Below are 26,492 nucleotides of genomic sequence, written 5' to 3' on the forward strand. Positions count from 1 at the left end.
AGTGTGGAAGGCAAGTGAAGAGGAGAGCCACCATCAACACCAGCTCCTACATGTGTGTGGCGCTCCCGGGGACAGAGGAGGTGGGGGAGGGGCGTGTACAGGTTAAAACCTCCTAAGTACCGCTCGCTTTGCTAACCGTTTCTTTCCTTTGTCTAGTTCTGTACCCCCATTGCCTCTGCCTGGCTAGTGCGGGACGGCAAGGTCGTCCCCATCAGTCTGTTTGATGATACAAGTTACACAGCCAATGAAGAAGTTCTGGAAGAGGAAGAAGACATTGTAGAGGCTGCTCGGGGCGCCACGGAGAACAGCGTGTACTTAGGTGGGTCGATTTAGCTAGGAAAGGTCCACTGACACCCAGAGTGCTTCACTGATGGCCCTTTCTACTTAATTACCGAGTACATTCTTTGTCTTGGTTTCCTTTCACATCTGTGCCTTGATTTATAGTCCTGCAGTTGTCAACCTAACTAGTATAGTATATTCTTTTCATCTGAGAGACGTAAGTTAGAAAGTTTGGAAATGCTCTCTCTGTATATAGCCGTGGTTCTCATGTTTCTCATGTTGTGGTGACCCCTAACTGTAAACTTTTTTGTTGTTGCTACTTCATAATGGTAATTTTAGTACTGTTATAAATCATAATGTAAATGTCTTTGTTTTCTCATAGTCTTGAGCGACCCCTGTGAAAGGGTTGAGATATACAGGTTGAGAACCGTTACTATAGAGACAAAACCTCATGACATCCCTATTGGTTTGCTCTCCTACAAGCTACAGTTTGTTTATTTTGTGGCATCTTTACAGCTTTTCTGAAAAAGCAAAGGTCTCCTGTGATTCTGGACTATTGAGCATATCACATAAATACATTTTGACATATTTGTATCTGTTTGGATTAGTTTGGATTATTATCACAAAATTATATAAACTATATGCCACCCATACTTCAACCCAGTCTCCATGAAAAGCCATGAATGATCTGAAGGAATAAATGTTTTTGGCAACATGAACAAGTCAAATGTATTGCTAAATAATCAATTCATGGAAATAAAGAGCGCCCTCCTTTGTGTAAAATAAAATAAAATATGCATGAATTGTAGCATTTGGCCAAACTGTTAGTCATGGCCTTGGAATTAGAGGTGTTTAGATAAACTTCCTTTACAGACTGTCCACTTCATCTCTTTGAAGCACAGAGAGTCTTATTTTTTAATGTTTTGGTTACTGAAAAGGTGCTATTTATTCAGTGAGAAACATCGTAGGGGCTTTATATGTGCTCTTCAGTGTTGTTGAGTCAAATGTGAATGCGTTAGCATTTTTTCTGGAAAGAGCTATATAGTAAAGTTCATCTAAGTGCAGTAAATCAAAGCAAACTTTTAAGAACTCCATCACGTGACTGACGTGTTTCTGTGGTTGACCCAGGGATGTACAGAGGCCAGCTGTATCTGCAGTCATCCGTGAGGGTCTCAGAAAAGTTCCCTACAAACCCAAAGGCCTTGGAGTCTGTAAATGGTGAAAATGCAATTATTCCTCTGCCGACGATCAAATGGAAGCCGTTAATCCGTAAGTCGCTTGGAGTTACAAATATTCCCTAAGTACCCAGGCAAGCCGGGTGTATAGCAGGAGCCCGCAGCTTCCCGGCACTTGGAATGTGGAAGCAGGAGGTTCAGTGACATAGTGAGTCTGAGGTCAGTCTGGGTTACAGGAGACCCTATCAAGAGAGAGAGAGAGAGAGAGAGAGAGAGAGAGAGAGAAGAAAAGAAAGTGAGGGGGAGGGGCGGGAGAAAGAAAAGACTGAACAAACAAAGGAACAATCACTTGGCAGGCCGAAACAGTCAGAGCTCTGTTAGTTTGTGATCAGCCTGGTCTGCACAGTGAATTCCAGCCAACCAGGGCTACACAGTAAAACGATATTTCCAAAACCACCTAACAAACATAATATTTAAAAAAGAATATGCCAGGCCGTGGTGGTGCAGTTCTCTGAGGCCAACCAGGTCCACAGAGCGTGTTCCAGGACAGCCAGGGCTACAGAGAGAAACCCTATCTCAGACAGGGAAAAAAATAAAAAAGAAGAGTATGTAGGTTAAAAAGTTACCTGGTTGTCACATCATATTTTTAAGACAAATAAATAAAGTACTGGGCCAAATCCTTTAGTTGTCATTCCATATCTTTTTGTATGTTTTTATTGTAAATGTTATACTTGAAGTACTTCTTTTAAAATTTTGTTTTAGCATAATTTTATTTATGTGGGTTAGAGCAATCAAACTCAAATTTGAAGTCTCAATGTCAGACGCCTCTACCCAGTGACCGACCCAACTTGCTGACCCTTAAGTGATTGTTTGAATGACTCTTTCTGCATCTGTCATTCTGCGATATGCTCTGACTATGTCGCCTGTGCTCAGCTCTCAACTCCTAAACTCAGAGTATCTCCTCTGCCGCAGTGTGGCATCCTCCCAGTGTAGGGCCTAATGCGCCTCAGTAGCAAGGGTTCTGGGCTCTTTGACCAGTACTTGAACTGAGCTGTGGGTAAATATCAGCTAAGAATACCAATGAGCCTATGCCTTTCCTTGAAGTCATACAGCTAATAGTTTACATTCTCTTTAGATTCTCCTTCTAGGACTCCTGTCTTGGTTGGGTCTGATGAATTTGACAAATGTCTAAGTAATGATAAGTATTCCCACGAAGAGTACAGTAATGGTGCACTTTCAATCCTACAGTATCCGTATGGTAAGTGTCATTACGCCTAAGTGGAAACTACTTGGTTTCACGTGTCTAATTCAGTCATTTAAAATTAATAGAATTAAGATAAGGTAAATTGGCTGGGTGGTGGCAGACATCCCTTTAATCCTGGTACTCGGGAGGTAGAGGCAGGTGGATCTCAGCGTTCAAGGCCAGCCTGGTCTACAGAGTGAGTTCTAGTACAGCCAGGGCTACACAGAGGAACCCTGTCTTGAGGGGTGGAGAACAGAACTGTTGTAGTTGTCTTAACAGAAAATCCCTCTTGATGTCTGTTTTCTCAGACAACGGTTACTATCTGCCATATTACAAGAGAGACAGGAATAAGCGGAGCACGCAGATCACAGTCAGGTTCCTGGACAGCCCACACTACGGCAAGAACATCCGCAAGAAGGACCCCATCCTCCTCCTGCACTGGTGGAAGGAAATATTTGGAACAATCCTGCTCTGCATTGTAGCCACGACCTTTATCGTGCGCAGGCTTTTCCATCCTCAGCCCCACAGGGTAAGATGCTCTGTCAACCTAAGGCGCTTCCAAGTGTTTGCTGTACAGGAAACCCGTGGGAGGGGGAGTCAGTGTAGCAGACTTACCATAGACTCACCTGTGCTGGTACTGGCCCCGTCACTTAGCCACAAAGATACGGTCACTGAGCAAAGGTCCTGGAGTGTACTTCCACAAACCTAAACAGCCGGTATGACACAGGACACAGACTGCAGGGTTCCAGTCTCATACAGTGTATGACTACAACTCAGTATTTAGTATCTATGTGTCTGAAATAGATAAGGAACAACTTTAAAAATACACACACACACACACACAAGCTGCAGTTGTTTTCAACTCTATTATAATGTTACGGGAGGGGGGTGGGGGGATATCTTTTTAATTGTAATAGTAATACATTTATAAGCATACTGTCGTGGACACGGGCTGTAGATGCCTGAGTGGCCATGATGCAGGGCATGGCTGCAGGTCATCCCTTTCTCGTCTTCACGCAGGCTTCAGCATTCTCGCTTTCACTCCCCACAGCTCGGAAAGCTGACCTTGTTCGCCATTAACAGCTTATGCACATTCTGACTTAGAAATCCTAGCTTTTGAGCCCCAAAGTAACTGAAATTTAACGTACTACAACAAATAAAAATCACAGTATATAATTGAAATTTTGGTTGAAAGTGTCACATGTCTAGATATTTTGAATAAAAGAAACATAGACAAAGATTGGATCGTGTACAGATTAAGGCCTCCCCCCTGTCGGCAACAGCAGAGTCATCAGGTCTGTACTTTATTAACTGTGTTGCTTCCCCTCCAAAACCCTCCCAAATATCAAACCATTATTTACCAAATGATTTTCATTTCAAATAAAAAGATCTTCAATAAATATATAAGCATTTCCATCCTTCATATATAAAATTTCTCAGAATCATTCAAAATGGAGGCTAGGTAGAAATTTCCCTAACTGAGCTCACTACCCTAGCGTCTGGCCCTGCAGTGGGGCCTTTGCAGGCCCTGCCAATTGAGCCAGGGCTGCTGGCTAGCCCACCCTACCCCCACCCGAGTACTGTCAATGCTCATGCCAGGGCTGTGCCAGGTGTGAGCATAACAGGGACCCCCCTGGGCAGCCAGCTCAACCACAGGGACGCCGTGGCAGTGGGTGAAAGGCAGCACTTCCAAAGTGGCATCTTCCAGAGAGGTTCAGAACAGGCAGAAAACCCCAGTGGCTAAATGTGGAGAAGAAACCTAACCCAGAAGCAGCACAGTCAAAGCCAAGAGTTCAGGATCTGTGTAGTATATTATATGTATTTTGTGGGATTGAGATTATAGAAAGTTTAGAGCACCAAACATGTGTCTATTATGGATTTTTAGACAAATTTGTGGCCATTAAACTATTTGGAGACAAAGGAATCACATTCCAGTTTGTAAAGCTCTTTTTAACTCTACTGTGTCATTACGATGCGCTGTATAATGCCAGACCGTAGCTGGAGAAACTAAGTTTAATGAACATCATCAGCTGGCTTTTCTGAGAAGGAAGGAAGGAAGGAGGAAGTAAGGAAGGAAGGAAGGAAGGAAGGAAGGAAACTGGCCTTGACACCTTGACAAGAGCTTTAGATGACCTTTGGTTAACCAGAGTGGCCATCTTCCTGTCCCTGGCTCTGGGATGACTTCTGTCTGCCTTCTCTGACCCAGGCCGTCCCAGTCTCCTTGGAGGTTGACTGGAGCCTCAGGACTTCTCCTTCCTCAGCCTCTGGCCTCCTCACATGTTCTCCTCCTTTCAGCACCAAGAGTCTTACAAAGAGATTCCCAAAGCCCACCTCCCTCCCTTTTTAAAATCAGGGTCTTACTCTATAACCCAGGTTGACCAGAACTGATGGCAGGCCGCCTGCCTCAGCTTCCTGGGTGCTCAGATTCAAGGTTCGATCCCAGATCCAAACCCTTTCTTTGGAGCAGCTTTCTAGTTAGGACTATACACATGGCTCGGTGAGCTGTGTCTCAGACTGTGCCCATCCATCCCAAGCCTGTCCCACAGGCATTTCTGCCTCAGGCTGCAGTGCCCTGCTCTCTTACCACAGCCAGAGCCGTTCTGTCCCTTGCCAGTCGCCATCTGCCAAGGCCTTCTTTCTAATTATCTGCAGTGTTCTCATTTCCTTATGTCTGTTTCCAGTTTCTTTGTACCTGTTGTCTGGTGGGTGGAGCATCCTGTAACTGGCTTCATGCCTCTAATCCACTCCTGTCTGCAAGCCATTCTCTGTCCCACTCCTCCTGTAAACCCTAAACTGACTTGACGTTCTTGTTAGAATAAAGTTCAGCTTTCTTCAGCTCTGCAAGGGTTCCGAGGGATTCGTGCCCTGCCTGCTCTGTTCTCATCTTTCCCTACGCCTCGATCCTTAGATTCCGGAGTTAGGTTCTCTGCTTATGTGAAAAACAGCCATGATTACCTCTGCCCTTTACCGTGCTAATTTTTAGTCTCCTCTGGAAAAGTGGTTCTCACTCTTCCTTCAATACGGTTCCTCATGTTGTGGTGACCTTCAACCATGAAATTATTTTCATTGCTACTTCATACCTGCAATTTTACTACTGTTATGAATCATATTGTAAATATCTGATATGAGGGAAATCTGATACGTGACCCTGTGAAAGGGTTGAGGTATGTGACCCCTGTTGAAAGGGTTGTTGGACCCCCAAAGAGGTTGCAATCCACCAGTAGAGAACAGCTGCTCTAGAAAAGCTTTTAGTTGTTGGTAAAGAGATATTGCCAAGTTTAATTTTATGTTGTTAGAACATTTATAAAAGCATCTTCAAGGGCTGGAGAGATGGCTCAGAGGTTAAGAATACTTTTCTTTTCTTTTTTTTTTTTTTTTTTTTTGGATTTGCTTTTTTCAAGACAGGGTTTCTCTGTATAGTCCTGGCTGTCCTGGAACTCACTCTGTAGACCAGGCTGGCCTCGAACTCAGAAATCCGCCCGCCTCTGCCTCCCAGAGTGCTGGGATTACAGGCGTGCACCACCACCACCTGGCTAAGAATACTTTTCTTAAAGAAGACCCAGGTTCAATTCCCAGTTCCCACAGGGTACCTCATAACCGTCTGTCACTGTGTTTTTGAGGAATTGGACACATTCTTCTGGCCTGGGTAGGCACCTTCATATACATATATGGTGCATACATGTACATGAAGGCAAACATGTACATGAAGGCAAACATGTACATAAAATAAAAAAAGATCTTTTAAGAAAGAGAAATAAAACAAGATCCATTTGCTGGCTAGAGGGAGGAATGGGAGTGCAGACCTGTTGACGTCTGGTAGAGGAGCCGCTGCTCTGGCTTGTGCCTCTCTTTCAGCGCCATTTGCTGTTCAACGTTATCTCTTAAGCTAAGATGATGAGCTGACTTCTGCTCAGCTCCGCGCTAACAGTAACTGCTTTCTGCCTTCTCAGCAGCGGAAGGAGTCTGAAACTCAGTGCCAAACTGAAAGTAAATACGACTCCGTGAGTGCTGATGTCAGTGACAACAGCTGGAACGACGTGAAACACTCAGGATATGTGTCCCGGTAAGAGATGGCTGGCGTCGATGCACACAGACAGCTTCAGGCCGTGAAATCAGTGAATTCAGCTGTGAACTCACATCCACTTCGTCATCCACCAGCTGAGATGTTAGCAAAATGTCTAATCTCGAGTGCGCTGACACTCCCTTTAGAAGACTGGATGGAGGGTAGTTGGCCCTTGAACTGTTGAGTGCTTTTGCATTTGGGGAGGTGGATTTGTTCTGAGGTCCTTGACTAGCTATTTTTAGGAATTCAGATGATCACTCTTCCTTCTCTGTGAAGGTAATTGGCCCAGGGAGGGTTGGCATCAATTATGCCTCCACTGAACTGTTCTCAGACCAGCTGAGGCAAGTACTAAATTAATGTGAGTGTACAAGTCAGGGCTTCCTTCCTAAGAGCGACACCGTAGAACAGCTGCGTCTCCAGCGTGCATAGATTAATCCTCAGTTACTCAACAGACATTTGGTAGACCTTTGATTTGCCAAGTAGTGTCCAAATTTTAGAACTATGAAGAAAAATATTTTGCCCACATTTATGGTCCTCATGGTGCAGTGGTGCCAAGACACATGAGCTCCGTTGTAACTGAAAAGGGGGTGGGGGGCATTCCATCCCTTATGTGGACAGTACTGTGGAAACATTAAGATGTGTGAGGTCAGCAGAAGGAAGGAAGGGCAAGATTTCATTAAAGGTAAAGCACCTGTCCCAGGAGAGCACAGGGCAGGAACAAGAAGAGTCCAGAACTGGAGAGAGCGTGACACACAGCCAGGCCAAACCCCTGTCTTCGCCCATGCTCTCATTACAGTGCCCAATATACATAGAACATTAGGAAATCAGTTCTGCCATGGAGAACGCAGCTGCGACCCGAACTGGGGCTGAGAATGTACAGTCATGAGACATGCCTCCCCCCAGCCTGACAGGAAACATAGAGAACCAAGCGGGCCGCTTGTGACAGTGATCCCAGCTGTTGGGAGCTGAGAGCAGGACTGCCATGAGGCACCAGAGGGTGACAGGCTGCAGGTGACTACGCTTGGCTGAGCACCTCCCTGCTGGGCGCGCTGACTCTTAGGCAACCCTACCCATGCCAGCTTTGGTTCCTGCTGAGAGTTCCAGCTGCGAGTGTGCTTAAGTAGAGTAAGATTGATTGTCTTTGTTTAGGGAAATTTTATAAGGAATGAAATACAGCTTAAGAACATTTTTAGCAGAGTCAGAAATGCCGAAGAAAGCAGAAAGTAGAGAATGGAGACGATGGGATGTTGGTAGCCGACAGTTTGGGATAGAACAGGTCATTAGTATAGTTACAGTAAGAACAAGAGATTGGCAGCTAGACAAGGCCAGTCAGTCAGTCATCTGCATGAAGTTTTTAATTTATGTGTTTGCTCATTTATGCACACAAGTGACCTTAGAATGCCGCTAGTCAAGTTCTCGCCGTGCTTTTTGTGAAATACGTTCTCACGGTTTTAGAGTATATGCACTTGTGTGTGGTGATGTATATTGAACTGTTTTTGTTCAGTATCGAAATGTTATTGTAACATTTCATACTTTAAATTTTTGTTTGAATTTTTTAAGATATCTAACAGATTTTGAGCCAATTCAGTGCATGGGTCGAGGTGGCTTTGGAGTTGTCTTTGAAGCTAAAAACAAAGTGGATGACTGCAATTACGCCATCAAGAGGATCCGCCTCCCCAACAGGTAATGGGCGGTGCTTTTATTACACTTGGTTCGCATCTCATTACACAAAATGTCAACCGTGTACTCTGTAGTCACCGTAGTTTTTACTTCCAACTCTCTGGTTCTAAGTGCAGTGAGGTAACAAGTGATCTTAAAGTTGCAAGCTGGAGACTGCTGAAAAGTGTGGTCTCTGAGACTGGCGGCACAGATTGCCTGGAGGTTAGATTCGTTTGTTGTACAAGTGTGAAGACTAGAGTTCAGATCCCACCACCCAAATAAAAGGCTGGGCATCCTACACACACCTGTAACCCCAGTGCCAAGTAGGATGGAGGCAGGCTTGCTGAGACTTGCTGGCTTCAAGCCTAGATTTACAAAAAGTTCCAGGTTCGTTCAGACCCTGCCTTAAAAGGAATATGGAGAACGATAAAGGAGGGTGCCCAGCCCTGCCCTCTGGCCTTTATGTGTCAGCGTATACATATTATGGCCACACAATACACAATTCACTTACGCGTGAGCACTAACCACAATCATACAGCTCATGTACACAGACATCCATGTAATTCTTAATTCAAGATTTCCCCAGAGGCAAGTAGAAAAACTAGTCACAGCAGCATTTCACTTTTGCTCCGGTGTATTAGTTGGCTACATCACTGTAACAGAAGAACGATGATTCACCTTAAAGTTGATGGCTCTGGCTCATGGTTTTGGAGGTTCAGTTGATGGCGACTTGGCCTTGCTTGAGGCCTGTGGCAAGGCAGAGAATGCATGATGGAGAAGACAGCTTACCAGTTCCCTCATGGTTAGGGAGGAAGGCTCAGAACTCAGGTCTCGTCTAGGGCACCCTCCCAGTGCATTACTATAAAGTCGCCATCACCTTCCTATAGCTCAGGGGTGCTCTACATCAAGAACTGCCCTGAGCCTGTTGTGCGTGCCTATGGCCTCAGAGAGTGGACCATGAGTTTGAGGCCAGTTGAGGGTGTCTAGTGCCAATCATACCAATTGTTCTTCTCATTGCTACACCAAAGGGCTTACAAAAACAGCTTAAGGAAGGAAGGGTTTGTTTTAGCGCACAGTATGAAAAGACAGTCCATCGTGCCAGGGAAGGCATGGTGGCAGGAGCATGAGACAGCAGCTGGTCTGCAGTCAGGGAGCACAGAGAGATGGACACTGCTGCAGCCGGGGAGCACGGGGATAGATGCCGCTGCAGTCAGGGAGCACAGGGATGGATACTGCTGCAGTCGGGGAGCACAGAGAGATGGATGCTGCTGCAGCCAGGGATCTCGGGGATAGATGCTGCTGCAGCCAGGGAGCACAGAGAGATGAATGCTGCTGCAGTCGGGGAGCACAGAGAGATGGATGCTGCTGCAGCCAGGGAGCACGGGGATGGATGCTGCTGCAGCCAGGGAGCACAGAGAGATGGATGCTGCTGCAGCCAGGGAGCACAGAGATGGATGCTGCTGCAGTTGGGGAGCACAGGGATGGATGCCGCTGCAGTCAGGGAGCACAGGGAGATGGACGCTGCTGCAGTCAGGGAGCACAGGGGAATGGATGCTACTGCTCAATTTCTATCCTTCCTTTTGCTTCCTTTGTGTGACAGTTAACAGGTCTTTCTACCTCATTTAACCTAATCTACATAGATCATTTCTCACAGATATACCCCAAAAGCTTATATCCTAGATGAGTCTTCCTCACATGGACCAGCAGACATGTAAGAGTCAATAGTGATTTTCCTTCAGCTAAGAAACTTTATTTAGATAAGAAAAAAATATATGTATATATGTATGTATGTATGTATGTATGTATGTATGTATGTAGATGTATAGCTATTATTCCAGAATTGGGGGGGGGGGAACTAAAATATACTTTTTTAAAGGACTTCAATAACTCATATGTTCTTAATTTTATTTTCAAAGAGACTTCTAGTGGGCACCAAATACTTCATCTTATTTTCTGTACTTCAGGGAATTGGCACGGGAGAAGGTAATGCGGGAAGTTAAAGCCTTGGCCAAGCTGGAGCATCCGGGCATTGTGAGGTATTTCAATGCCTGGCTGGAAACACCACCGGAGAAGTGGCAGGAGGCCATGGATGCAATCTGGCTGAAAGACGACAGGTAACTCTGTTAGGCAGACTTACAGATGAGTGTCTCCTCCTCGCTGTGAGGCTGTGAGCGTGGTGCCCTTTCTGGGGCCTGCAAAGGGAAGTGCAGCATTCCCTCCCTCCTGTATCATTGCATTGTTCTCCGACCACTCGTTAAGTACTTGCGATTTGGTGTAGACTTTCTAAACACGCTTTATCTTAATATGAATAATAGTCAAGGGATCCGCAATGGCTTTTCTCATTGTGACCTGTTTCTGTGATACTTTATCTGTTCTTTTTTTTTCTCTCTCTCTCTTTTTTTTAAAGATTTATTTATTTATTTATTTATTTATTTTTTTAAACGATTTATTTATTATTATATCTAAGTACACTGTAGCTGTACCAGAAGATGTACCAGTAGCTCTTCAGACACACCAGAAGAGGGCATCAGATCTCTTTTATGGATGGTTGTGAGCCACCATATGGTTGCTGGAATTTGAACTCAGGACCTTTGGAAGAATAGTCAGTGCTCTTAACCACTGAGTCATCTCTCCAGCCCCTCTTTTTTTCTCTTTTATGGACTTTTTAATAATTTATAACTCCATTTTAAATGGTTCTAGACTATTTCAAGTTTGTTCATTTGTTTGTTTGTTTCTTTGTTTGTTTTTTAAGATAGAGTTTTTCTATGTAGCCTTAGCTGTCCTGGAATCTGCTCTGTAGACCAGGCTCATGTCAAACTCTACCTGCCTTTGCCTCTCTGCCTCTCTGCCTCTCTGCCTCTGCCTCTGGTGGGATTAAAGTTGTGTACCACCATTGCTTGACTGTCTGTTTCAGTTTTTAAAAGTATATATACTTAGATAGCCTGCAGATACTCCCAGCCTACCACCCCTGTGGTGTTGTCTGTGCATATGTGCTATAGTAGGAAGCCCCTCAAAAACCACCATGTAGAACAATGAAGCAGCATCCTGCAGAGCATTCAGTCCTGGGCTGTCTCACTAAGTAGCATCTATTACAGACTCCAGGACAAAGGGAAGTGGCCTCTCACATCAAGACCTGGGGGCTGCATTAATTTGCACAGGGCTTCAGAAGTGTGGCCGGCAAGAAGCCTTGTCAGTAGTATTGCTTTCCTACTTTATATTTCATTCAAAAGACTACACACAGATAACTGTGCACATATTCCAAGTATATAGTTACACTCCCAGGACTAGAGAGATGGCTCAGTGGTTAAGAGCACTTGTTCCTCTTGCAGAGGACTTGGGTTCGTTTCCCAGCACCCACATCAGGAGGCTCACAACTACCTGTAACTCCAGTTTCAAGGGATCAAGAGGCTCTTCCAGCCTCTGCAGGCACTGCACACATGAGGCGCACGTGCAGACAGGAAGGCACACACTTATATACACAAATTTGAAACAAACAAAATTAAGCTTTCAAATAAAAATTTTGAAGAGAGATAGATAGGATGAGATGTTCTTTGCCCTACGTGGTGTGTTTTAGTTCCAAGGTGTGTTTTTGGTAATCGTGTTTATAATAATTGAAACATTTTAAACCACCATGCAGGTCACATAACTGACATATTCACTCAGTTCTTTCTGTTTCTCCCGCTTTTAGCACAGACTGGCCACTCAGCTCCCCCAGCCCAATGGATGCCCCATCTGTGAAGATCCGAAGGATGGATCCTTTCTCTACAAAAGAACAGATCGAAGTCATAGCTCCTTCTCCTGAAAGAAGTCGGTCTTTCTCCGTGGGCATTTCCTGTGGCCAGACAAGCTCATCTGAGAGCCAGTTCTCTCCCCTGGAGTTCTCAGGGACGGACTGTGGTGACAACAGCGACTCAGCAGACGTGGCCCACAACCTCCAGGACAGTTGCCTGACAGACTGCGACGTGGAGGATGGCACCGTGGACGGCAATGACGAGGGCCGGTCCTTTGAACTTTGTCCTTCTGAAGCTTCTCCCTACAGCAGGTCAAGGGAGGGGACTTCCTCTTCCATAGTGTTTGAAGACTCTGGCTGCGGAAACGCATCCAGCAAGGAGGACCCCAGGGTGAACCGGCTGCACAACGGCAACCATTATGTTAGTAAGCTGACTGATTTCAAGTGCTCCGGCAGCAGGTCTTCTTCAGAAGCCACCTTGTCTACCTCTCCTACCAGGCCAACCACTCTAAGTCTAGATTTCACCAGGAACACTGTGGACCAGCTCCAGCCCAGCTCCCCCAAGGTGTACCTGTACATTCAGATGCAGCTGTGCAGGAAGGAGAACCTGAAAGACTGGATGAACCGACGCTGCAGCCTGGAGGAAAGGGAGCACGGCGTGTGCCTGCACATCTTCCTGCAGATCGCAGAGGCAGTGGAGTTTCTGCACAGCAAGGGACTCATGCACAGGGACCTCAAGGTCTGTCGCCAGAGACGCTCATGCCAGGGCTTGGGTGTGGCGTGGGGTTCAGAGCAGAATGGGATAATGTAAAGGCACCAGAGAGCAGAGGTCCAGGGAGGAAGCAGGAAAGGACGAAGGCTCATGAGAGGCTCAGGCAGACATGCATCTTGCTTTAAAACCTGTATATTTTTGTTTTCTTGCAAACAGTTTCCAGTAGTCCTGATTGGGGGCAGGGGGAGATCTCATATCTAAAGTCCACCATGAGCAGATATACCACATAATTCCTATGCTTTAAAATTAAATTTACTTCGCTGGGCAGTGATGGCCCATACCTTTAATCCTAGCACTCCAGAGGTAAGGGCAGGTGGATCTCTTGAGTTCGAGGCCAGTCAGTGTTGCTCAGTGTTTGCAGAGAAAACACACTTTTGTCTCAAAAGTGTATGTGTGTGTGTGTGTGTGTGTGTGTGTGTGTGTGAGTGTGTAGGTCAAAGGCTAACTTTAAGAGTCATTTCCTTTCACCGTGTGGCTCCAGGGATTGAACTCAGGTTGTCGGGCTTGGCAGCCAGCACCTTTACCCTCTGAGCCATCTTGGTGGCCTTGTACTTCTTATGGCTTTGAACTACCTTGACACAGGGACCTCGGGTCTGCATCCACATGGTGAGAGGGACCTGAGTGGAGGGGATGTGAGCTTCTCACTGGCCAGCGCAGACTTGCAGCAGCAGATCGCATGTCTTTGCCCCATTGCTGACTGTGTGAGCTTTGAAGGAGAAGCCAGCCGACTGAGAAAAGTGACAAATGCTTAACTAAGTGGCCAGCGCTGTGCAAACGCAAACCCTGTTCTCAGAGTATGCGACCCCGAACAGCGAGTGCAGCAGTCAGAATGGCATACAATTCTAACTCAGTGCTACTGCACTCTGCAATCACAGCACTTAAGAAGCTGAGACAGGAGCATTGCTGTGAGTTCAAAGCCTGCCTGTCCCAGTAATAAATAAATACATACATATACACTGTTTCCATAGTATATATTTCTAAAATGTGCAGAACTGTAGCTAGTTTGTTGATTCTATTAAACTTTTATTTGACTGTTTCTTGTCATGACCCACACGCTCCTGGTAGCTCTCAGGAGGTGTGATGGAATCCATAAATATTTCCTGAGGTAGTGACTCAAACACTTGGCTTATCTGACCTTGTATTAAGTGTGTTACATTTTTTATTTTTATGTAATAGCAAACTTTTGCTTCTGATACTAATGTGGCTGTTACAGGAGTTGTTTTCCGGGGCTGGGGGTGTATCTCCCATTGTGGAGTGCTCACCTAGCCCACAGTGAGGCCAGGCTTGACCCCCGCTGTTGGTCTCCGGCCACATAGCAAGTTTCCAGCTAGCCTGACTGCATGAGACCATCAACTCTCTTTAAAACAAACAAACAAAAAGTTGCTTTCTTCTAAAATTATCACCAAAATGTTTTTAAAATTTTGAATATGTTTTAAGAGTTTGAGAGAAAATGGGAATAAGAACTGGGGGGAACCCCTGTGCTCCCACATATCCACCGCTTGTTCTAAGCAGTCACTGCGCCTTGGTAAGTTTGATGTGGTTCCAAGCGGGGTGCCCAGGCCTGATCCACACGGTGAAAGCTGAGAGGTGTTTCCTTTGGTTGGAGTGGAGACGATGTCTGACAACAGAGGCCTTCAGCTTCAGATTGGTGATCCTAGCTATTGAGGTGTGAATGCCATCAACCTTTCTCACACGTACAAGGTCCCCATGGGCCTGCTCCCCGTCATGCGTAGCAGCACATGAAATCCAAGGCCAAGGCCTTCATTACAGTAGTAGTCTTTGGGTTTTAGAATGTGAGCAAGATGTTAATGAAAGGTTTGCCCCACACTACTCCCTTGTGTAAAGAACTTTGTATGTGCATCAAAAAATTCCCAAAGGAAAGCTAATTTTCCCTTTAGTTTTTCTCAAAATATAAAAAGGTTTATATTCCTTTGAAAAGGCAGTCATTTTGAAATATGTCGGATGCTAACAAAAACACCACCATGAATCGTGCCCCTCGTTGAGAAGACTGTATCTTGCCACGCTCTGACCCAAGTCTCCATGTTAATTAAGCCTTGTAGCCTTTCCCCTCATAAAGCTTGGTCCCATGCCTGTCATCAGCACCGCTGACACTGCCTCTCCAGCAATTCTGTTTTCCTTCGGGCTTTTCTCAGTGTTTCCTCTGAACCAGATTCTCATCACACCTACGTCATTTATCCTCTGGTTTCCATGGTAGTTCAAACCATGCCACCCATCTTGTTCCCCCACCCAGCCTCAGAGTAATGCCGGGCATGTTCCGAACCCTTGGCTCATTTTAGTTTGAATTTTCTTTTGCTTGCAACCAAAAGCATTAGTACTGACAAAGTCTGCTTGAGCTCTGTCCACCATGCGACAAAACAGTCAGGGATTCAGGTACAGCGTCAGCTAAAATCAGACAATTTGATGAGCGTGTGGTCTCTACTCCCAGTTTTTTTGTTTTTTGTTTTTATTTTTTTAATCCGTTCCACTTTCAGCCAGGTTCCCCTGTCACAGACCCAAGGTGGCTCCCAGACACGTTTGTCTTTTAAGCTTTCTAGAAGGCTTTTTGTAGTGTTTAGTGAGAAACATTTTTCTTTCCCTCAAGGTGGCCAGAAATCCTAAGGCTTATTTTCAGTAAACCAAGGTTCCTAGCCCATCCCTCCACCTGACTCTGTGGAAGAGAAGGGATCAGGCAAGGGTGGGGTTGCAATATACCTAAGCAGAGGGAATTCACAAAGTCAGGATGCTTCTAGAAGAAGAGCAGAAAATAGAGACAAACATTGTCTTTAAGAGTTCAGTAACTGCAATTGGAAAATGGGAGTGGGACACCAGGGATGTAGCTTGGTTGGAGAGTGCTTGTCCAGCAGGTATGAAGCCACCTGTGAGCCTGGGCACCACATGAAGAGGAGTTGTGAGGAGAAGCGTTAGAATTTTAAAGTCATCTTCAGCTACATAGTGAGGTGAGATCAGCCTGGAGTACTTCAGACTCAAGAGAACAGAGACAGAGTTCCAATGCACTTACCGCTTTGTGTGCCTCGTACACAGTAGGCTTAAGGCCCTGGGTTGGATCTGTGGCCTGGATTAGGGAAGGAGGAGAGAGAGAGAGAGAAAGGCAGTGTCATTTGTTTCTGATATGGGACCATTGGTGAGAAAGTTTTAGATTATTACCTCATTGCTTCAAAGTCAAAATTGGTGATGGCATCTTAGGAATCAAAGTGTTCTTTTCTGGCAGTGTTGGAAGCATGACGAAGTTTGATCTTACGAGCTAAATAGTTTTTCCTTCAGTGATGAGGGAAAGTGATAGGTTTCCTGAATGGGACCTGAAGTGGGAGGAGTGCCTGTGACATTTGGTTAGCTACATCTAACATGTAAATTCAAGTGGGAATTTAGAATTCAGGCCAGGGGCTAGGTGTGGCTCTGGCTTTGGGAGCTGTGGGATTTAGAAGCAGGGTAAAACAGAAGTCATGAGTTCTGATTCCCCTTGATAAGCTGTCCCCCCCACACACTCTCTCTCTCTCTCTCTCTCTCTCTCTCTCTCTCTCTCTCTCTCTCTCTCTCTCTCCTCACTCACTCACTCTGACCAGATGTGCATGGGATACATTCATTAGATGGTCAGGTGGTCAGACCATCAGAGACAGAGTCAGGGGGCCTGAGTTCAGTTGCTGGCTGGGTAAACTCGGGAAATTTGCTTATCTACTAGGATTTCAGTTTCCATATCTAGAAAGTGGGAAACAAACTGATTTTCAGAGACTTGTAGAACATGAGTTAATAGTAAGTAGTAAACTGCTTAGTCAAGCACATTTGTTTCTTCCTCTCTTTAGAAGATAGTTTAATGATATTCTTTCCCCTCCCCCAGCTCGCCCAGAGCCTTCTCTACCTCCCTACAGTAGCAAAGCCAAACACAGAAAAGTACGGAATCCAATCAGTGCTGGCCGGCTACTCCTCGTCACAGGACAGCAGCTCCTTTAGATATCCTTTAGAATATCTAGCTTCTTTTATTTATTTTCTAAAAATCATCTGATTCTTTTGGCTTTTTTCCCTTCTCTGTATAAACTCACTGTGCTTTTATGATTATTATTATTTTCCCAGCCTTCCAACATATTCTTCACAATGGATGATGTGGTCAAAGTTGGGGACTTTGGGCTAGTGACCGCCATGGACCAGGATGAAGAGGAGCAGACTGTACTGACACCAATGCCAGCCTATGCTACGCACACGGGACAAGTAGGGACCAAGCTATACATGAGCCCAGAGCAGGTGAGCCTTTCAGACTTTAGGTAGCGAGGCAGCGAGATAGATGGTTGTGCCTAATGAGTCTTTTCCCGGGTTCTTGGTACAGTTCCCAGTCATACACAGCCTAAACATTATGAAAGCAATCTCTACCCCAGGGAGCACAACCCACCCTGGGGTTGGAGTGAGAAAATACAACCGTGAAACATGCTGTCACCTCTGGACCAGAGCCTGAAAAGAGACTTTGAGAGCCAGGCATTGTGGCTCATGATAATCCAGGCAGTTGGGAGGCTGGAGCAGGAGGATTGCCATGAGTTCAGATCCAGAGGAGAAACCTAGGTTACAAAATGAGACCTATCTAAAAACCCAAAGGGGAAGGATACAGATTCTATTAACACATTGACAATGTGTTAATAATATAAGAAATGAAAAGTACTGAAATTTATAGAGGTTTTCAAATTTCTATTTGGACTGAAGTGTGTTTGTGTTTGTTTTGGTTACAAGGCAGGGTCATGTAGCTCAGCCCTTCTCTACCTCCTGCTTCTGCTTCACACGTTCGTTCGTTCGTTCGTTCGTTCGTTCGTTCGTTCGTTCTGTTACGTGAGCCCTCTTTGCTTAAGAATGGTCTGGTTTGTGCTCAGCTGGAGGAGAGGAAGGGGCCACAGGATAGCAAGCAAACCTGTGACAATAAAACAGCATCTCCAAGTTGATTTTAATAGTTTTAAATCAAAACAATAAGTTTCTCTAAGCAAATCTACTTAAGAGGAAGAAAAAAAATAAAAAGGATGCTACAGAGATTATGAGTCACAGAGAACCAGAGAAATCAGTTGTCCTGAGTAATTGGCTTGGCCTCATCAATGATGTAGCTAAGACTTAGTGTAGGGAAAATAAAAAACAGGGTGGAATATCAAAGTGTTCTAAGTATACATCTGTGTCCCAAGAGAAGAGACCAGAGGAGCCCTGAACTGTCAACTGCCCTTGGAATTTTAACCTTTTTTTTTTTTTTTTTTGGTTTTTTCGAGACAGGGTTTCTCTGTGTAGTGGAACTCACTCTGTAGACCAGGCTGGCCTCGAACTCAGAAATCCACCTGCTACTGCCTCCCGAGTGCTGGGATTAAAGGCGTGCGCCACTACGCCCGGCTCCAGTTTTAACCTTTTAATACATGAGTATATTATCAGAAATGATATAGAAATGTTGTAATCTCATTTTTAAAAGTTAATCATGAACTGACTAGGGTAAAGGCATATGCCACCAACCCAGCTTCTTTTTTTTGGTTTTTTTGGATTTGTTTCCCCCCCACACACACACACACACACACTACCCGGCTTACCAACCTGGCTTCTGTCCTTGAGACCCATGTGGTTGAAGGAAGAAGCAGCTCCTACTGCTTGTCACCTGACTTGCACAGGAACACTGTGGCTTGTGTGTACAAGCACTTATAAAAACTAGGACATTTCAAAGAGCTAACAATTGAAAATTAGCCATTGTTTACAGGGTCAAAATAATGTTTACATTTTAAGTAATGTGGAAGCAAAGCAGGAACTACTGACTCTGGATGCTTCTTAGTGAAGGGCTCACTGGAACCCCCCCAAACACAAACACACACACACACACACTCAGAGCGGAGCAATGACCCATCCCTACCCACAGCCCCCTATAGCCACCCACTCCCACCCACTGCCCCCACAGCAGAGCACCTGCCCCTCCCCACAGTGGAGCACCACCTACCCCTACCCCTTACCCCCCTACAGCAACCCACCCCCACCCACTGCCCCCCATGGCAGAGCACCTGCCTCCCCCACTCCCTGCTCCCCCACAGTAGAGCACCCTTGCCTTCCCCCCCCACAGCAGAGCACCCACCCCCTGCCAGCATGTATATGCATTCTTTTCATACCATTTTCAACTCTAAAAAGATTTTTCTTCCCCTCTAAAACATAAACTGTTAAGGCTAGTACCTCACCATGTTTCACGAAGGCGTGGTGGGACCATTGGGAGGAAGAAGGAACAAGACCATCAGGAAAGGATGGGTTTGGGGAGAGGGGGACAAGTGAAGCACAATACTTTGGTAATTTTATAAAATAAAATTTTAAAAATTAGTTTCAACCCAGGCAGTGTTGGTGCACACCTTTAATCCCAGCACTTGGGAGGCAGAAGCAGGTGGATCTCTGAGCAAGGTTAGCCTGCTCTACAGCAAGTTCCATAACAGCCAGGGCCACACAGAGAAGCCCTGTGTTGAGGGGGAAGAAAAAAAAAACAGATTCAAACTATTGTTTTCTTTGAAAATTCCTTCTAACTACACTGCATAGTGCACAGTGATTAAACTACAACCAGGATTCCCAGTTCCCCATCCTGTCTCTGAAACTCACTCTGGACCACGCTGGCCTTGAATTCGCAGGCACCCAGCTGCCTCTGCCTTCTGAGTGCTTGGATTAGAGGCCTGTGCTAGTGCTTGCTTTCACTCTTTAATAACTTCCCCATTGCAGGCCTTCAGCCACAGTGCCCGGCAGTGCCCCGGTTACTGCCCATCCTGCTGCACTCCTGTGGTACACTCAACAAACCGTTCTTCAAAAACTAAAAATCTCTTCAAACAATAGCTCAGTCTCCACCAGTTCATACAATTAAAATAAATATGTGGGGGCTGGAGAGATGGCTTAGCAGTTAAGAGCACTGGCTGCTCTTCCGAAGAACCCTGGTTCAATTCCTGGCATCTACGTGGAGCTCACCACTCTAACTCCAATTCCAGGGTATCTGACACAGACAGACACACATGCAGACAAAACATCAGTGCACATAAAATAAAAACTTTTAGGTCTCAAAATTTTATAATCCAGTGATGTTAATAATGCTTTCTCTTTATTAATTCTATTTATAAGGAATGCGGAAAATATAGGAATATATAATAAAAAGGCATTTACCAAAAATAGGTATAAAATTTCCAGCTGTGTGCCTGCACACATGCACACATACCATTCATATATATACCATATATATAAATTCTTTGTTGGAAACCAACATTGGAGTTTTGTTTCAAAAGTGTTTGATCAGTATTCAGATGCAGCCATGCATGGCTTCTGGGACACCCTCAGACAGTGCTGTGAAGCGCTCACTCAGGTCAGATGGTTTGTTTTGAACACTTAATGTCAGTTTTGCCATGAGGCCAGTCACTTGGATAATTGACCCAGCATCTCTGTCACATCTTCATCAACTCTGCCATGGACAGAATTCGATGGGTTTGAGTATCAACTGTGAGTCAGTTTACATTGTCCAAATATTGTATGAGGGTATCTTTTTCCCTGTACCCTTCCCATGCCACAGAGGTGGGGGAGGGGTGGCAGGCAAGGGACAGTGCAGTGGGTTGCTATGATCACTTTAGATCCTAGCACGGTGGGTGCACAGCTGATACAGTCAGTGGAACTTTGCACCTGCTATTTTGTGAACAGAAGCCAGCCATATGCATAGAAGGAACCAAAGAGGCAGATACCTAGAGTGGTGTGAGGAGAGGGGAAGATGGCCTCCACCTTGACAGCAGCTCTACCACCCAGCACCTGTTCCCCCACCCCTCCCCCTAGTACAGCAGTTCTGAGGTGAGTCAGTTCCAGGGCTGTTTACCTGTCGTCAAGTAACTGGCCTAAGGAAATGTTCATAAATAAAAGGGCTCTCCAGAGGCTCCGGGAATTCGCTTTGCATTTGAATGGGGCTTTCCCTAATAGAGCAGACCAGATGTGATTCATTGCCCCGTGGTATCAGGTATTTATTGAGGGCCTGCTCTGTACTTATCCCAGTGCTGAATGATGGGAAAGGAACACAAAAGCAGCAGGTCTCTTCCCCGCCAGGACTGGGAAAGCACAAGACATATGCACATGAAAAATAGAACTATGCATGCAAAGCAGTCTGCAATTAAGTGCATAATGAAGGCTCCCAGGTTGATTAGTGGCTTGCAGTAATGACCGACTTCAGGACTCCGGTGATTAGAAATGAGATTGGCTTCAGATAGTGTCGCTTTGAAAAGCTTCACCTCAGGGGGCCTGCGCGGCCCTTACAGACTCCAGAGCACCAGGCTCCAGGTTTCTGCCCATTGAGCTGATGCATATCTCTCTGGAGCCTTACCTGGGCTTTCCCTCTGTGATGCTGAGTGGTGTAATTACACCTGCCCACCATGAAAGAGGGCAGGAGAGGGGCTGGGGATTAACTCTTTGCTTGTGCCCAAAGGTAACTGAATCAGCCCAGGTTCTGTGATGCTGTCCTAGGAACTGAGCCATCTCTGTGCATGCTCTCAGGGGTGATTTTTTTAAAACATATCTTTATGCTATTCCAGATTCATGGAAACAACTACTCCCATAAAGTGGACATCTTCTCTTTAGGCTTGATTCTGTTCGAACTCCTTTACCCATTCAAAACCCAGATGGAACGAGTTCGGGTAAGCACATCACACGCCCAAAAGGATGGAAGGAGAAAAACGATTGAAAGTTTACAAGTGTCTTTAAAAGATGGTTACATTTATTCTTTTTTTTTTTTAACTTTTAACAGCGTGTGTGTGTGTGTGTGTGTGTGTGTGTGTGTGTGTGTGTGTGTGAGAGAGAGAGAGAGAGAGAGAGAGAGAGAGAGAGAGAGAGAGAGAGTGCAGGTATCTCCTGATGGCAGAGGCTTCAGGAGTTACATGCAGTTGTAGGCTGCACAGCTGAACTTTGCAGCGCCATTAAGTTTATTCTCGATGCCACTACACAGCTACGCTAGGAGCAGAAGGGAGCATGTGAGCACCAGGGTTGTCCCTAGGTGTTCTGTTGCTGTCAGTTCATCACAACCAGGGTTGTCCCTAGGTGTTCTGTTGCTGTCAGTTCATCACAACCGGAACAGTATTTTGCATCTGGCAAGTTTGTGACCACGGGAAATCCAGAGGGAGCTGAGGGTAACATGAGGGAGTAGGAAATAGTGACAGATGTCTGAGGAAACCGGTACGGAGGACGTGTGGCCATGCACTCACAGGCTTACACGCTGGCAAATGGCACATGGCTAGGTTTTCCCTTCTCAGAACGAATCATGACCATAGGTTTTCAGGCAGACAGTTCTAGTTGGGCGTGGTAATGCACACATTTAATCCCACACTTGGGAGGGGAGGCTGGCTTGGTATATATAGTAAGTTCTAGGCCAGAGCTCTGTCTAAACCAAACAAAAAAAGAGAACCAACCAAGTAAAGAATCAAGAATCAAATTTGTGGAGTTAATCAGTTCATCAAAGGCATTGATAACAAAGTGGAAAGTTTGGGGCGAGAGAGAAGGCTCAGTGGTTGGAAACCTTTGCTGTTCTTTCAGAGGACAGGAGTTCAGTTCCCAACACCTAATGGCAGGCACTCCACAGTTGCTTGTACTTTAGGGATCTAACAACACCTGGGCTGCCTGGGAGTACATGTATGTATGTATGTGTATATGTATATATATATACACATACATACATACATACATACATACATACATACATACATATACACACAGGCACACGCGCATTAATAAAAACAAGGAAAGGGAAAAGCTAGGCAGGGGTGGGGTGGGTGTCAGTGTACTTGTCTAGCTTGTGTGAAAAGTGGACATATGACGAAATAAGGTTAAAATATTGTGTTATTTCAGGCACGTACCGGGCAGCGAAATGCTCAGCGGGGATGTGGGCCACAGCAACAACAGAGAGAGACCACACCAGGCCAAACAGTTCCATGTGGGGTTTATTTGGGATGGGAACAAAGGGGGCAGCAGGCAGAAAGAAAGAAGGGAAAAAAGAGGAAGAGAGAGAGACACTACCCAAATATATACGGATGGTGATGTAGTCAGAGGTAAACGAAGGCCCATCGAACTCTGGGTATATGGTAGCTGTTGCCTTGGCAACAGGCCTATAGGTTGTGCTGCACTGCCGCTGTCACCTATGTGATGTCACAGGTCTCGGTACTAACAACTAATGCTTCCTTTCTTTTTAGACTTTAACTGAAGTAAGAAATCTCAAGTTTCCACCACTGTTCACTCAGAAATATCCCCAAGAGGTATGGATACTTTTCAGCTCTTTCTCTAAAATCATAGTATTAAGTGCTTAAATTGTTCTGTATACACCCTTAAACACAAAGGGTCCTCAGCCGTCAACTAGTCAGCTTCGCTTTTCAGACCAACATTCTAGACTAGTGGCTCTCAACCTGGGCAAGACAAACCTTTAGACCTAAACAGTTTTCACAGGGGTTGACTAAGATCATTAGAAAACACCGGCATTTGCATTATGATTTGTAACTGTAGCATAATTAAGTTATAAAGTAGCAACAATACCTTGATGGATGGGGTAGGGGTTCACCACGGCGTGAGGAACTGCATATCCAACAGTCACAGCATTAGGAAGGTTGAGAGCCAGTTTGTGGAGACTGCCCTCCACCCAGTGGCCTGCAGAGGTCAGGCTGCACTGCTGTCCTCGCTGAGGCTGACTTCGGAAGGCACCCTTGCAGGAGGAGTCATGTTAGCTCTATGTTGGTGGCTTGGTCAGAGATCTCTAAAAATGGCTTATCGTTAAATAGGGGGCTCCTGTTAGGCCACCCAGGAGGTGGTTTAGAAGATTAGTAGAAGATTAATCCTCAGGTTAAAAATACACTGTAACATTTCTCTTTGTAACTTACTTCCCATAGTGTGTGTGGGTCCACAACTTAGCACTTTAATATTTACACATTGATAAATCTTGGCTTTAAAAATGCTTTATTGAACTTATTGTAAATTCGTGCATAATCATAAAATGAATCTACTTTTAAAATCAGTTGACATCTGTGCCTCAAGGATGTGATTCTAAAACCTTTCATTTCATTATAAAAACGCTTTTTACACCCAAATAGCCTCTATACATTTGCAGCAAGGCTAACAGGCTAAGTGTAACCTGCTGTCTATTCATAAATTAATTAATTCATTCATTTATTTAGTGTGTGTGTGTGTGTGTGTGTGTGTCTCGTGCATGTCTCTGTGTTGGAAAGGTATATTTATGTGTGTACCATGGTACATACATGGAAGTTAAAGACAACTTAAAGGGTTTAATTCTCTCTACCATGTGGGGCCTACGAAGTGAACTCAGGGCATCAGGCTTGGCAGCAAGGGCCATGGAAATGGCTCAGTGGGTAAGAGTGCTTATTGAGGACCCAAGTTTGAGTCCCTAACACACACACACACAGTTGATCATGCCTGTACACATATTATTTAACTCTAGTATTGTAGAAGGCCGAGACAGGAGGACCACTAGGACTTGTTGGCTGCAAGCCTAGTTCCAGGTTCAGTGAGAGAATAAGAAATGCAGTGGAGATTGACAGCAGGACTCCCGCTCCTCCCTGGTGTCCGCAGGGCCCACAGGCACACGTGCACATGGTACCTGTACACTGTACATGCGCACACGAGGATGGAGCTCAGCCGTGCTCTCTGCTGTCATTCTCTATGGCTGCCGTGGGGGCTTCTATGAAAGCTGTCTAATCAGATGTGCTTCACACACTAAAACAGTTACACAGGAGTGCGGCTGGAGCATGTACTGGAGCTCAAGAGAGAGAAAGAGACTGACTGACTGTGTATGTGTCTGTGTAAGCTTGTGCACACATGTACTCGGTGCATACATGTGCCCAAGGGAGCTTGTGCATATGCATATAGATCTGTGTGTTTGTTATTTTCCGTGACTTAAAGGACTGCATAATAATATAAATCTAGAGCTTTTAACACAAAACCATTTTTATATCTCAGCATATGATGGTCCAAGACATGCTGTCTCCATCCCCCACGGAGCGGCCTGAAGCCACAGACATCATTGAGAATGCTGTATTTGAGAACTTGGAGTTTCCCGGGAAAACGGTTCTGAGGCAGCGGTCCCGCTCCATGAGTTCATCCGGAACAAAGCATTCCAGACAGCCCAGCAGCTCGCACAGCCCACTGCCTGGCAACTAGCCCTCAGCTGGGCCGGCAACCCAGAAGGTGACAGAGCAGGCGCCTGAGGAGTGCGGCTCTCCACAGCAGTGGACGCAGACTTTATGCTTTGATCAGTTTGCCTTGGGACCAAGTTTTCTAAGTCAGACTGGATTATGGGCCTCACCCAGTTTGATCTTAACTGAACTTCAAGGAAAGGGCTATGCAGATGACACTTGTTTCTTGTGTCCCGGGCCTAGCTGGTCAGGCTTTAGAACCTTCCCGTTCACCAGGGGTAGGAGAGACCCTGGCATGATCCGAACTGGAAATGTCTTTAAAGCACAGAAGTGTTAAAGACCCTCTCGAGTGGTGACTGCATGTTCTAGAAACGTGCTTTCTAGAGATGCAGGGGTGATTTGGAAGTGACTTATAAAGCTGACTCCATTGTGGTCCCTGTGAGCACTGGCCCATCTGCACTAATCTGGCAGGCACATAGCACAGGCTGGGTCGCCATGTATGTTGTTAGTGTCATAGTCTGCAGCAGTGACAGCTTCATTCTTTAGGTGGGTCTAGGGAACACGGGGAGCTTTTTTGTACTTTTTACCTCTAATAATGGGGAAATGAAGCTTTTTAGGTATTGATCAAATTTGAGGTTTTTTTTTAAAAAGTGTAGTAAGAAATGGATTATCTATTACAACTAACTTCTTCAATTATGAAATTTTTATCCTAGTAGAATCCTATCTTATATGTAATACTACAAGTGGGTACATTCCCAAACTGATTATAGATAAGTTTAATCATCTCAACTTGCTAACGTATTTTTATTTTTCCTGTAAATATGTTTATTTTTTATTTATAAAAATTCTGCAATCAATCCATTTGGGTTGGTGGTGTACAGAGTGCACATCAGTGTGTTAACTATTATGACTTCTTTCAAGTCTAAATGATTTAATAAAACTTTTTTAAATTATAGTTGACTCTGATTTTAGAAAATTCTTCTCCTTTGGGGGGTTTTGTTTGTTTGTTTTGTTGGCTGTTGGTTTTTAGGTTTTTTTTGTTTTTTTTTTTTCAAGACAAAGTTTCTCTGAGTAGTCTTACCTGCCCTGGAACTCTGTTTACTAGGCTGCCTCAGACTCAAAGATTTGCCTGCATATGTCTCCCTAGTGCTGGGATTAAAGGTGTGCACCAGCATTGCCTGGCTTTAGAAACTTTTAAACCTGTAATCCTAGCACTTGGGAGGCAGAGGCAGGCCGATTTCTGAGTTCAAGGCAAGCCTGGTCTACAGAGTGAGTTCTAAGACAGCCAGGGCTACACAGAGAAACCCTGTCTCAGGAAAAAAAGAAGAAGAAGAAGAAGAAACTTTTTAAATGATGATCTTCTAACTTACAAAACGGGATCATAGGACTCGGAACGGTTATACCTCTTATTCTCAAGTCAAGGCATTCCTTTTT

The 26,492-nt window shown here is 45.2% G+C and overlaps 1 protein-coding gene across 2 annotated transcripts in view; it reads left to right on the forward strand.

Moving 5' to 3' along the window:
- Eif2ak3 (eukaryotic translation initiation factor 2 alpha kinase 3) overlaps positions 1 to 26,013 on the forward strand; it is a 61,432-nt gene extending 35,419 nt beyond the window's left edge. The window contains exons 6-17 of one of the 2 annotated variants that reach the window (XM_052173880.1): positions 157 to 319; positions 1,408 to 1,548; positions 2,590 to 2,712; positions 3,006 to 3,226; positions 6,648 to 6,760; positions 8,321 to 8,443; positions 10,384 to 10,533; positions 12,108 to 12,888; positions 17,008 to 17,175; positions 21,465 to 21,566; positions 23,112 to 23,174; positions 24,883 to 26,013. In XM_052173880.1, the coding sequence (XP_052029840.1) occupies positions 157 to 319; positions 1,408 to 1,548; positions 2,590 to 2,712; positions 3,006 to 3,226; positions 6,648 to 6,760; positions 8,321 to 8,443; positions 10,384 to 10,533; positions 12,108 to 12,888; positions 17,008 to 17,175; positions 21,465 to 21,566; positions 23,112 to 23,174; positions 24,883 to 25,083 (2,349 nt within the window). In that variant the 3' untranslated portion in view covers positions 25,084 to 26,013. The remainder of the gene's footprint in view (positions 1 to 156; positions 320 to 1,407; positions 1,549 to 2,589; positions 2,713 to 3,005; positions 3,227 to 6,647; positions 6,761 to 8,320; positions 8,444 to 10,383; positions 10,534 to 12,107; positions 12,889 to 17,007; positions 17,176 to 21,464; positions 21,567 to 23,111; positions 23,175 to 24,882) is intronic. The other variant, XM_052173882.1, reaches the window with a different exon arrangement.
- The last annotated feature ends 479 nt before the right edge of the window (positions 26,014 to 26,492 follow it).

This window comes from Apodemus sylvaticus, chromosome 2 (genome assembly GCF_947179515.1).
Source record: "Apodemus sylvaticus chromosome 2, mApoSyl1.1, whole genome shotgun sequence".
Lineage (NCBI taxonomy): Eukaryota > Metazoa > Chordata > Mammalia > Rodentia > Muridae > Apodemus > Apodemus sylvaticus.